The 12,566-nt window shown below is 36.7% G+C and overlaps 1 protein-coding gene across 1 annotated transcript in view; it reads left to right on the plus strand.

The window, feature by feature from the left end:
* The window catches only part of LOC138327556 (la-related protein 1-like), a 31,773-nt gene extending 21,795 nt beyond the window's left edge, over positions 1-9,978 (plus strand). The window contains exons 11-19 of the mRNA XM_069273733.1: positions 328-532; positions 1,022-1,151; positions 1,759-1,943; positions 2,291-2,412; positions 2,874-3,025; positions 3,448-3,592; positions 5,424-5,533; positions 5,773-5,897; positions 6,268-9,978. Coding sequence (XP_069129834.1) covers positions 328-532; positions 1,022-1,151; positions 1,759-1,943; positions 2,291-2,412; positions 2,874-3,025; positions 3,448-3,592; positions 5,424-5,533; positions 5,773-5,897; positions 6,268-6,552 — 1,459 coding nt within the window. The 3' untranslated portion in view covers positions 6,553-9,978. The remainder of the gene's footprint in view (positions 1-327; positions 533-1,021; positions 1,152-1,758; positions 1,944-2,290; positions 2,413-2,873; positions 3,026-3,447; positions 3,593-5,423; positions 5,534-5,772; positions 5,898-6,267) is intronic.
* The last annotated feature ends 2,588 nt before the right edge of the window (positions 9,979-12,566 follow it).

Genomic DNA, 12,566 nt, shown 5'->3' on the forward strand with positions numbered 1-12,566 from the left:
GGATACACCATACTATCATATGTTTTCTAAAATCACATGTCACAAATCTGTACAGGTAGAAGATTGAGCCAGGATACACCATACTATCATATGTTTTCTAAAATCACATGTCACAAATATGTACAGGTAGAAGATTGAGCCAGGATACACCATACTATCATATGTTTTCTAAAATCACATGTCACAAATCTGTACAGGTTTATAGGCAGAGTTTATCAAAAAGGATTGAATTTTGTTTGATAGACAGGAGAACAGTATTCATAAAGATCTTGTCAACCAAATCATTTAAAGGCGATGCTACAGCTCCATCTCTCTCATTATTTGCAGGTCTGATGATGAATCCGATTATGAGATCTCAGACAGCGAGGTCAATAAGATTCTAATTGTGACACAGACACCACCATCCCTACGACGACATCCCCAGGGCGACCGGACAGGTGACTACACACCTCGCTCTAAAATCACAAGTGAGATGACCAAGGTGATCAACGATGGCCTCTACTACTATGAAAAGGACCTTATTGATATAGAGGTATGTGTGGTTGTGGTAGGAGTGTGACCTTCGCTCTTTATCTTATTACTTCATTTCAAAATATTTTATAGTCAGATGTTAAAGACAATCGGAATTGGGCAACAAGCCTATATAATACGCTTTCATCTTAAATATTAAATGTACATACAACATTAATTGTATATAAATATGAAACAATGTTGATTACGATTTTATCAAATCATGATGATATCGTAAAACATCAAGCTAGACATCGATAAACATCATATCCTACGAAACGTCTTCTAGTTTATATCTATTCATTACATATAGAAAAAATGATTTTACAAGATATTCAAAGAAATTCAATGAAATCTATCCGTATCCGTGACAAAGCTCTGAACTTAATCCAATTTTATCAATATTAATATTGTGTATTTCAGAGCCAATCTTATTATTCAGGAGAACATTTTGTAGGTAATACAGTGTCTGTCTATGTTCTGTAATTAATTATTGCACTTTGTCTTACAGGACGACTTCAAAAGTTTCAAGACAGTGACTATGATTAGTAAAGAGGAATTTGACAGTATGACACCTTCACATGTGTCAACATCAAAACAAACCCCTCCACCACCTCCTCCCCCAGTCTCACTCCAGTCAGGTGAGTTACCTCCCCTTACACCCCCCACCCCACCCCCCCACCCCCCTCCCCCCAGGTCCCCCCACCCCCACCCCCCCTCAGTCTCTCTCCAGTCAGGTGAGTTACCTCCATTTACAAACTCCTCTCTTAGTTTCTCTCCAGTCAGATGAGTTACCTCCCCTTACAAACTCCTACCTCCTGTCTCTCAAGTCAGGTAAGTTTTCTACCCTTACAAAACTCTCCAGATCCTTCTCGATCCAGGTTCTGTTGTCAGATAGGTTGCCTCTACTAATTAGAAATCCCTTCATACCAGTTCATACCAGCTTTCCATAATACAGGTAGTCTTCCCTTACAATCCTTATATCACCAATTCCTCAGTATCATTTTGAGTCTGACAGGTAATTTTCACTTACAAACATCCCCTTTATTTCCTTCTTCCCTGAAAACGACCTAATACAGTTCACTTCAAGGATACAGTTAGCAATATTTACTTCAGCGTCAGAGACTTAACATTATGATTACAATAAAGATATTTGTCACCATGTATGTATCTAACACATCTGCATACTCTTTGTTTTAATGTAATATATTCTTTTATATAAAATTAGGGTGGTGTGTTTGTTTACAGAATCTAAAAAGGTTCAGCTACCACCAGCTGCACAGCCTAGTCACCCGGACATTGCTCGCTCACTGCCAGCTTACGTCCCTAACACGCCTGGTACAGGTAGTCGGACACCTCGCAGTCGAAAGGAGGACACTGCTCCTCGCTTCTACCCAGTGATGAAGGATTCCACACAGCCTCCAGATCCACAGGTACGGGAATGACTGGAACACTTCATGTTATAAATAAGGAAATGAGTGATTTATATATAAAGATCTGTTGTCAATAGTTCTACACATTTCGGCTAGGCCAATAGATAATTTGAATTGTAAGGCTGAGGCTTGTTCAAGCCCCATAAATTGCCTCTCTTTATCAGCTTTTGATTTTGCATATGTTGTAGTATTTGTTACAGACTTTTAGATGACAGTTCACTCCTAGAACACACAAATCAAACTTTCAGGCCTATAAAAAAAGTCATTTCTGTGAATGGATCTTTACCTGTCAATGTTTTTAGCATGCAGTATATATTTGAGAACACATCATTCTATTTCTTTTGCAGACACCACGGAAGTGGAAGACAAAGCATTCGAGTAATCCTCCAGTGGAAGGTCATGTTGGCTGGGTGATGGACGCCACGGAGCACCGACCACCACGCTCACACAACAACTCTATGTCTCAGAGGTAAGCTTTCCTTCAGTACCATCCTCACACAACTCAATGTCTCAAACGAAATGTTTCCACCTATTTCATTTGGTCAAGTGAGTTGATAGTTGCCTTTATTTTCTGTGGGCACATATTATTTCCTGTGTATTATCACATGGAAATATGTTTTAAGTCTCACAAATTTCATGCTTTCAATATGCATGTTCAATGCAAACAGGAGGAATTGTAACCTTGGTACAGTGAAACTTCTCTATAATGACCACCTAGGGGACAATGAAATAAGTGGTCTTTATCGTCAATAAGGTCAAATTGTGTTCGAAATGACCATTTAGGGCCCTAAAAAGTGGTCTTATTAAGCAGGCGATCTTACTACATTGGTGGTCACTAAGGCAGATTTCATTGTAATTGTTTAATGTAAGGTAAAAGAAAAACCCACCAAGCCAGTACTGTAGGTGCTGATTTCTTGATTTGTTTTGTAGCCCAACAGACAGTGCCCTGTCCACCAGTTACGGCAGCTACAGCTCAACTACACATGCATTCCCCAACTTCCAGCATCCATCACACGAACTGCTGAAAGAGAACAACTTTGTCTGGCATGTTTACCATAAGTACCATGCCAAGTGTCTCAAGGGTATATGTTCTATATTATGTCAGTGATGTCGTAAATTAGCTGCTGATAGAAAACTCATCTGGCATGCTTACCATATTTATCATGTTATAACTGCTGAAAATGAAGTTAGAACTGCTGAAAATGAAAAACTTTGTCAGGTTATTTAACATAACAAGTATCATATAATAATGAATATATAATGAGCGGGTCAGTATGACTTACATTGTGTTAAATACGATCACTGTCAGCTGCCAGATTGTGCTTCTTTGGCTCAGTCGGTAGAACTCATACCGTAGACTCTCAACAGGAACGTATGATCATGGATGTGATTCATTTTGTCGAATATTTCACTCACTATCACAAAATGAAGAATCGTATCTAAAAATCTCCTACATTTATCCTTGATGTGTTTTCATAGAGATCTAATGTTTTGTCCATTTTAGAGCGCAAGAAAGTTGGAATTGGCCTTTCGCAAGAGATGAACACCTTGTTCCGTTTCTGGTCTTTCTTCTTAAGACAGCATTTTAACAAGAAGATGTACCAGGAGTTCAAAGCTTTGGCTGTGGAAGATGCTAAGTCTGACTATCGGTAAAGCTCTATGTGTAATTGACTATCGGTAATCAGTGAAACACATTGAAATAGTAATGATATCTGGACCCAGTTGTTTAAAACTTTATCAAGCTAAAATCATAATTCATTTACAATTTTCAAATCAAGATGAAATTATTCCTTGTGAAACAAACTTGACAAAATTCTATAAAATTCTGAAATATTCCATTCTTTACTTACTTGCCCATTTAAGAGAAAATATAATCACAGGTATTGCATCAAATATAAAGTATAAATATTGAATATGTGATTAAGCTTTTAACTACCTTTTAAAAGAACCTCTGGTGATTTGGTAGTTTTCAGACCTCAGCTCAGGTAAATAATTAAAGTGTTACTCAAAGTACTCAATATATACAGAGGACTCCACATAATCGAATAACGGTTATTCGAATATTTCGGTTATTTGCATAAAATTCTGCGGTCCCGATTTTTTCCTTCTTTATCTTTGTTTTTCAACTCCGTGTATTTGCATAGACTTTTACATGACCTCCGGTAATTTGAATAAAACATTTGGGAAATTCTAAAAATAAAATCGAATATTTTTCAATTTTGCAATATATTTTTAGTGAAATTCGCCGATATATGTTTCAAGATACTTCGCTTTTACTAGAAATCATCCTGGTAACAGATTAACATTATAGTATGGCTTGTTATTTTATGCATGAATCTGCAAAGGTATTCGACGCTGTTACGATTTACATCAGCAGCGGTTGATCATAACTTTAGTATAATCATTGACTCAAACATCTAATTAAAAGAATTTGCACTTTCTAATATGTTTATTTATTAACGTAACGTACCTTAGTTCGCGATCGGTTGGAAAAACCATGCTTCCTTACAACAATCGCCATTCATGAGTAGTCTTTTTCAACCATAGTCTTGTTGACTACGACAGACATGTGCGTATCAAGCGTCTTGTTGAACGAGACATAAAAGCATGCAAAGTCGGCGTGCAATGACTACCGCAAGTTTCGTACAGTATGTAAGCTTAGGATACAAAAGATACTTGCTACGTTAATTGTTTCATTGCTACTTGAATATGCATTAATTTCTGAAATGTTATCAAGCTATTCGCCGTATAGATCAACAATACAGGGAGAATTCTCAAAAGACATTTAGGTCGAGTGAACGCATGGCTTCATCACCTGCCGCCATTTTCGAATTCATATGCACATGTGTAAAAGCAACACTACTAGTTGATCGGCACTTTGAAGTTTAATCACGATCGTAAGTTCATTTTGCCAGGCAAATGTACTTAAATTTGTTTATTGTTTAAGTTTAGAATTTAGTCACAAATTCAATCCCGTTTAGTAGAATCTAATTGCATTTGATATCGATCGTTTAGCTGTTTCTCAAATATTCACGTGTCGATCTAACGTAAACAAGAATCTAATATTGGAATATTTTTTGTTATTAAACAATTAAAATCGATTTACAACTTCGAAGTGTAAATAATTTAGGTATTTATCAAGTAAACGAAACGATATCTATTTGCCTATTCACATACATATGTGTGGGGTCAAACGGAGGTGCAAAATGTCATCTCCGCCTATTCGAATACTCCGGTTATTTGCATATTTTCTTCTGGAAAATGACCTATGCAAATAAGTAAGTAAGCAATGGTAGGGCATTATTCAAGATAAAAGCCACATTATAACATGAAAGAATCTATTTGTTACAAGCACAGATTTTCAAAACAAAAAGCTTTGACTGAAGTTTTTTTTGACTTCAGTCCATTTTTGTCTGGAGTCTGTTTCAAGTGTCTGTCCTTGGTCTTTATTCAGTACATGTACATGTCTATTTGTTACAGGTATGGATTGGAGTGTCTGTTCCGCTTCTTTAGCTATGGCCTTGAGAAACGGTTTAAGCCAGACCTGTTCCAGGATTTCCAAGAGGAAACCATCCGAGACTACGAAAGTGGTGAGCATTTTAACCTACACCTTAGATAGCATAATTGTCAACAGTATGGTCAGCAATTCTTTGTTGACGGTAGTATAGGCACAGAAGGATTTCGATTGCCATAACACTCATTTGCCACGAACATGATTAAAACCTAAGTTACTTCTAATGTGATGGGTTACTTTGTTTGATAACGCCTAGATATATATAATTCCTTAGAAACGTATTTTAAATCAATGTATTTCCATGACTACCTTCAGGTCAGCTGTACGGACTGGAGAAGTTCTGGGCCTACCTGAAGTACACCCGTAAACATGTCGATGTGGATCCCAAACTAAGGGGCTGGCTGTCAAAATATAAACGGCTGGAGGATTTCAAAGTTGATGTAAGTTGTCTTATATGGAAACTTCAACAAAGTGGTACTGTTTAGAAAGAAAGAAGTTTTCTTACCATAGCCAACTGTTTGCAAACACATTCAAATGATTTCTTTCATTTAGACATGATTTTGTATAATTTTTGGTAACTTGTAACTGTAACAATAAAATTTCTTGTCGAAACAGGTATATAAAAACTCCTTAAAATTTAATTTAATTTTTCAATAATTTTGCATTTCCTGCAAAATAGAGCTTCAATCATAAATTCTTACTAAAAGTGCCTGGAGGGTATTGATTTTCAGGTTCAAATGTCAAGGTCACTTACTAAAAATAGAAAATTTCTGGTAATTTACTATGAATGTTACTGATTCTACCTTACAGAATGTAGAAGAGCAAAGAGGAGCACGTGGAAGACAGAGACATATGTCAGGCCCCAGGGAAAGGCATTTATCAGGCTCCAAAGGGTCCAAAGGCCAGTCTCATGGTGGCAAACACGGCCTTGCACGACAGACATCCCGGGAATCCAGCCATTCACATAAAACAGACTCAAATAACCAATCACAGACATCAAAACATAGTTCGTCATCAGATAATAGCCAATCACAACAAGTGACACAAAAAGCTGATAGTGTTGTGAAAGAAGCTGTAGCTAGTGGAAAAGCATGAAACCTACAAATTTGGACGATTGTGACTTTCAAAAACGATATCATACTGAGTAACAAAACCAGCTGCAGCTAGGCATTAGAAATTTGGAAGTCAATATTCAGAAAAGAGAATTAATTCATATTGGCATTTTCTGCAAATGATAAATTTCTTTGTGTATAATTTTCCTAACATTTAACAAGAAAAAGATCCATGATGGATAAACCTACAGTGTGATGATGAATAATTCGATATTGGAGTATTTGTCCCCGGGACACTTTATATTGTGTGAGGCCCCGACCATTGGCCGCCTCCACAGAGACAGTGTTTCTTATGTGTCCACTCATAGACAGACTGGTACTAGTTAAAATGCAGTGATGAGGCCGATTATGCGGGGGGAAACTGTGCTGTTTTGTTTCTGCTACATAAAGCCATGCTCAACATTTTGCTGTGCTACAGACTGTATGCCTCATCCTGCTGTGTGCCCAGATTTCGTGTAAATAAAGCCTCCATGAGGCGATACAGGACCCGAGATAACGACGGTTAATACAGGTACTTTCCTCCGGTGGTTTAGAAGATATATTCAGTGTTTCTAGACATACTATGGATGTTTCCTTTAACATTTGGAGGCACAGTATCAAACCCAACTGACAAACAATCTGTGATTTATCTCATTAATTAATTGGGTATTTGGCACTAAGATGTATCCATTGAAATTTGTATAAAGTCGTATATGAATATATATGTATATCCACATTAATCATATCTAGTTGTAGTTAGCATGTGTAAAAAAATCATTCTAGTTTTAAATGCCTTTAGGTAGAACTCAATAATCTAGATATTTTAGCACCCTACAAAATTACTTACAAGTGTAGAAAAGAAATGGGAGGAATTAATTTTAGGTTGATTCCCCCACAACAACTTTCAACCAAGACTAAATCCTTTAAAGGTTTAATTATTGTTTTAGAATTATGAAATATGAATTTTTTATTTTATTTTGATTGAAGAAAAATATGTCATATGCAATATTTGTTTTCAGACCAGTTTTATCATTATGGTTCCAAGTTGTTTAGTGAAAACATGTTTTAGTGTTTAACAGATCATGTTTCTATTTTCTGATGGAATTATTTTAATTCTTCTTTGTTACTGAGAATTTTGTTGATATTTTACAAAAGTTTCAATACTTTGTTTCTGATTCTGGTGGTTATCTTAATATGCATTAAAGTGCTCAACATACAATGCAGTAATCCAAATTCTATGTTAATTTAGATGGCAGTATTTAGTTTCAACATATAAGTAATTTTGTTTTATTTTGTTATTTATTCAAAAATTGTTTAAAATATTCCAGTCTGGAAATTGAAGGATTTCTGTTTATCGAAATAATGAATGACAAACAAGTCTTTAAAATAGTGCTGCTGAATTGGACTCTTTAATACTAAGTAAGCTTAAGGGAGCCAACTGTATATGGAGGTAATTATATCAGCTTGGACTAGATTCCAGAATATAGTTAAACCACAAAAAGAATTGCAATAGAGTTGTTTGGCCCCTGTACAATTGTTGACAAGCCTTTAATGGACTGAATGATATTTAAATTCCACAATATGGACATTTGTATTTATATAAACCTAGCTTGTTGATATACCGTATATTGTGTTCATATCAAATCATGTACATGTTGTGTACAACCTATTGATTGGAATTGGATAATAGTCATGTAACTTACTGGTTTGTAGATTTACATGTCACATGGTTGTCATGTGACTGTCTTAGATACAAGTCACATTGTGATCATGTGACTAACCACATTACTTGTAATAATCTATTGCCACTAGTCGGTCCTATGGATCACTCACCACTATACCTCTAGAAATAGGAGACCTTTTGTGGGAAAAAATGTAATCTTTTCGACCAAAAGAAGATGTAGAGTTTTGCCTGTAAAACCACTCCATGTAAGTGTAGGTACTGTTATTTTGGACACTTTTACACCTGTTACATACTTTTATGCACATTGTTCACACAATACTGTTAGTTTTTCACCCATTTTACTTACCAATAGCCAAGTTTGTACAACCTTTGACCCCCAGCTAGTGATAGATTGGGTCTATAGGACCTTTTGACCCTATTTGAAAAAATACCCCTTGATATTTGAGCCTTCGTTGTGACATTTGACACTGTCTTGTTATAGCATTAATGAGTTAGAGTGGATATGCCATATTTTCCCGTATTACTCTGCCTTCTCTCCCTGAATTATCTCCATTTTCCTCAGCACTAGATGATGATTATTAATTTGTTTGATCTCCTCTTGATTTTTAAACATGCTAAAACTTTATATCGTATCAATTTATTGTTCTTATACTTGACAGTTTTCAGCTAATTATTTTATATGAATTCTTTTGATTTATTCATGATTAAAATCTTGGTCGTCTTTTATTTGAGTGGTGTATTAACATAACTTTGATGTGCTTATAATTGAATAACTGCATACAGAAAAAAAAATAAAAAGTATTGAAAAAAAGTATACAAGTACAGATATGAACTGTATCATATTCTTGTGTTGAAATTACCTAGTGTGCTGTCTAAAACCATGCTATTGAAATGTGTGTAGCTACTCCCAGCTATGTTAATGAGTGTGGATCTATAAGTTATAGTTTTGATAAATGTTATTGGTGGAACATCGTTATCATTATTAACTAATTGATTATTCAGGAATAAGAATTAAGATGCGAGGATCAGTTTAAGCTTAAATGTCTGTATATAGTTTGATTATCAACATGTAATTTATATTTCATCTTTTTACTGTTGTCTGTATTTCACATCTGTCTGTAATACATCACCATGACTACCAACTGGCAATTTGGCTGTTGGTATGGTAACATGGCTCCATGACTACCAATTGATAAAAACGCTATTGGTATGATAATGTCTACCAGTTGATAAAAATGTTATTGGTATGGTAATGGTCCTAACCAGAAGATTGATAATAAATGCTGACAATACAAATGGGTGAGAGGAATAACAAGTATGATCTCATTCATTGAACCAAGTATACGTAGTTATAGGTGAATTAGTTTAGGAAACGACAGTATCTCATTTACTAACATCTAGAAGTGTTACTGTTCGATTTTCCCCAGATGTTGATCAGACAGAGTTGAGATATAGGTGACAGTGTATTTTAGGCAAGTTCTTAGACACATTTGCTTTTCATTTGGCTTGACGTTGAGGGACTCCACTGTGGCCCTCTGCCTTATATTCACCCTGTGGGGGGAGGCCATCATTCGATTCTCATGGTGCTTCGACCATCACTGGTCATCATTAGTGGACATCAAAATCACTTCTTTTTTGTCATGTTAACAAGGATTTTATGGGTTGTATGAAAACAGAAAAAAAATGCTTTGTTATTACTTTAATTTCCTAGATAGTAGATACTATAATTAAAACAATTGTACATAACAGTGGCTGTGTTTGTTGTTTTTAGGTCATCTGACCCAAAGGGTCAGGATGACCTATAGTCATCATGCACCGTCCGTCGTCGTGCGCCGTCCGCCATGCGTAAACTTTTCATTCAAACAACTTCTTCTCAATAACCGTAAGGCCCACAGTACACATATTTGGCCTGTAGCATACTTGGATGAAGGGCTATCAAAGTTATGAAAATAAATGACCTTGACCTGCTTTCAAGGTCACAGGGGTCAAATAGGCTAAAATCTTTGAACGACTTCTTCTAACTAACCAAAAGGTCCAGGGTACTCATATTTAGCCTGTAGCATGCTGGGATGAAGGGCTACAAAAGTTGTGAAAATTAGTGACCTTGACGTACTGTCAAGGTCACCAGGGGTCAAATAGGCTAAAATCTTTGAACGACTTCTTCTAACTAACCGAAAGGTCCAGAGTGCTCATATTTGGCCTGTAGCATGCTGGGATGAAGGGCTACAAAAGTTGTGAAAATTAGTGACCTTGATCTACTTTCAAGGTCACAGGGGTCAAATAGGCTAAGATCTTTGAACGACTTCTTCTAACTAACCAAAAGGTCCAGGATACTCATATTTAGCCTGTAGCATGCTGGGATGAAGGGCTACAAAAGTTGTGAAAATTAATGACCTTGACGTATTGTCAAGGTCACCGGGGGTCAAATAGGCTAAAATCTTTGAACGACTTCTTCTAACTAACCGAAAGGTCCAGGGTACTCATATTTGGCCTGTAGCATGCTGGGATGAAGGGCTACCAAAGTTGTGAAAATAAATGACCTTGACCTACTTTCAAGGTCACAGGGGTCAAATAGGCTCAAATCTTTGAACGACTTCTTCTAACTAACCAAAAGGTCCAGGGTACTAATATTTAGCCAGTAGCATGCTGGGATGAAGGGCTACAAAAGTTGTGAAAATTAATGACCTTGACGTATTGTCAAGGTCACGGGGGGTCAAATAGGCTAAAATCTTTGAACGACTTCTTTTAACTAACCAAAAGGTCCAGGGTACTCATATTTGGACTGTAGCATGCTGGGATGAAGGGCTACAAAAGTTGTGAAACTTAATGACCTTGACGTATTGTCAAGGTCACCGGGGGTCAAATAGGCTAAAATCTTTGAACGACTTCTTCTAACTAACCGAAAGGTCCAGAGTACTCATATTTGGCCTGTAGCATGCTGGGATGAAGGGCTACCAAAGTTGTGAAAATAAATGACCTTGACCTACTTTCAAGGTCACAGGGGTCAAATAGGCTAAAATCTTTGAACGACTTCTTCTAACTAACCAAAAGGTCCAGGGTACTAATATTTAGCCAGTAGCATGCTGGGATGAAGGGCTACAAAAGTTGTGAAAATTAATGACCTTGACGTATTGTCAAGGTCACGGGGGGTCAAATAGGCTAAAATCTTTGAACGACTTCTTCTAACTAACCAAAAGGTCCAGGGTACTCATATTTGGACTGTAGCATGCTGGGATGAAGGGCTACAAAAGTAGTGAAACTTAATGACCTTGACATATTGTCAAGGTTACCGGGGGTCAAATAGGCTAAAATCTTTGAACGACTTCTTTTAACTAACTGAAAGATCCAGGGTACTCATATTTGGCCTATAACATGCTGGGATGAAGGGCTACCAAAGTTGTGAAAATGAATGACCTTGACCTATTTTGAAGGTCACAGGGGTCAAATAGGCTAAAATCTTTGAACGATTTTTGTTAACTAACCCAAAAGTCCAGGATACTCATATTTTGCTGGTGGCATGCTGGGATGAAGGGTTACCATAGTTATAAAAATGAATGACCTTGACCTTCTTTCAAGGTCACAGGGGTCAATTAAGCTAAAATCTTTTAACTACACCTTTTAATTAGCCAAAAGGTCCAGGGTATTCATATTTATTCAATAGCATGCTGAGATAAAGGGCTATCAAAGTTGTGGAAATGAATAACCTTGACCTACTTTCAAGGTTACGGGAGTCAAATATTCCAAAATCTTGAATTTTGAACTTCTTCTCAAGTTCTAGCAGTGTGATTAAGCTGAAACCTGCATGACATGATCCTGACATGGTCCCGACCAAGTGTTGTTATATTTTATGTTGATCCAAAACCAAGATGGCTGCCACAGATGCCATCTTGAAAACACATTTGAACTTCTTCTCAAGTTCTACCAGTGCAATTTAACTGAAACTTGAAACATGAAATGCAACTGATATGATCTTGTCAAAGTGTTATTATATCTCTGGTTGATCCCAGATTGGAGATGGCTACCATGACACCATATCTAATTATTTTCCTATACAGCTATTGCCAAGATAGTCAGATGACCGTTAAGGCCCTTGGGCCTCTTGTTGTAGAGACTTGGTTTGTTGTGGTCTGTCTGGTGCCAACTAACAACCAGTGACTATCTACCTGGTATCAATGCTGTGTTTGTTGTTTTTGTAGAGACTTAGTTTGTTGTGGTCTGTCTGGTGCCAACTAACAACCAATGACTATCTACCTGGTATCAATGCTGTGTTTGTTGTTTTTGTAGAGACTTAGTTTGTTGTGGTCTGTCTGGTGCCAACTAACAACCAGTGACTA

Source organism: Argopecten irradians, chromosome 7 (genome assembly GCF_041381155.1).
Source record: "Argopecten irradians isolate NY chromosome 7, Ai_NY, whole genome shotgun sequence".
Lineage (NCBI taxonomy): Eukaryota > Metazoa > Mollusca > Bivalvia > Pectinida > Pectinidae > Argopecten > Argopecten irradians.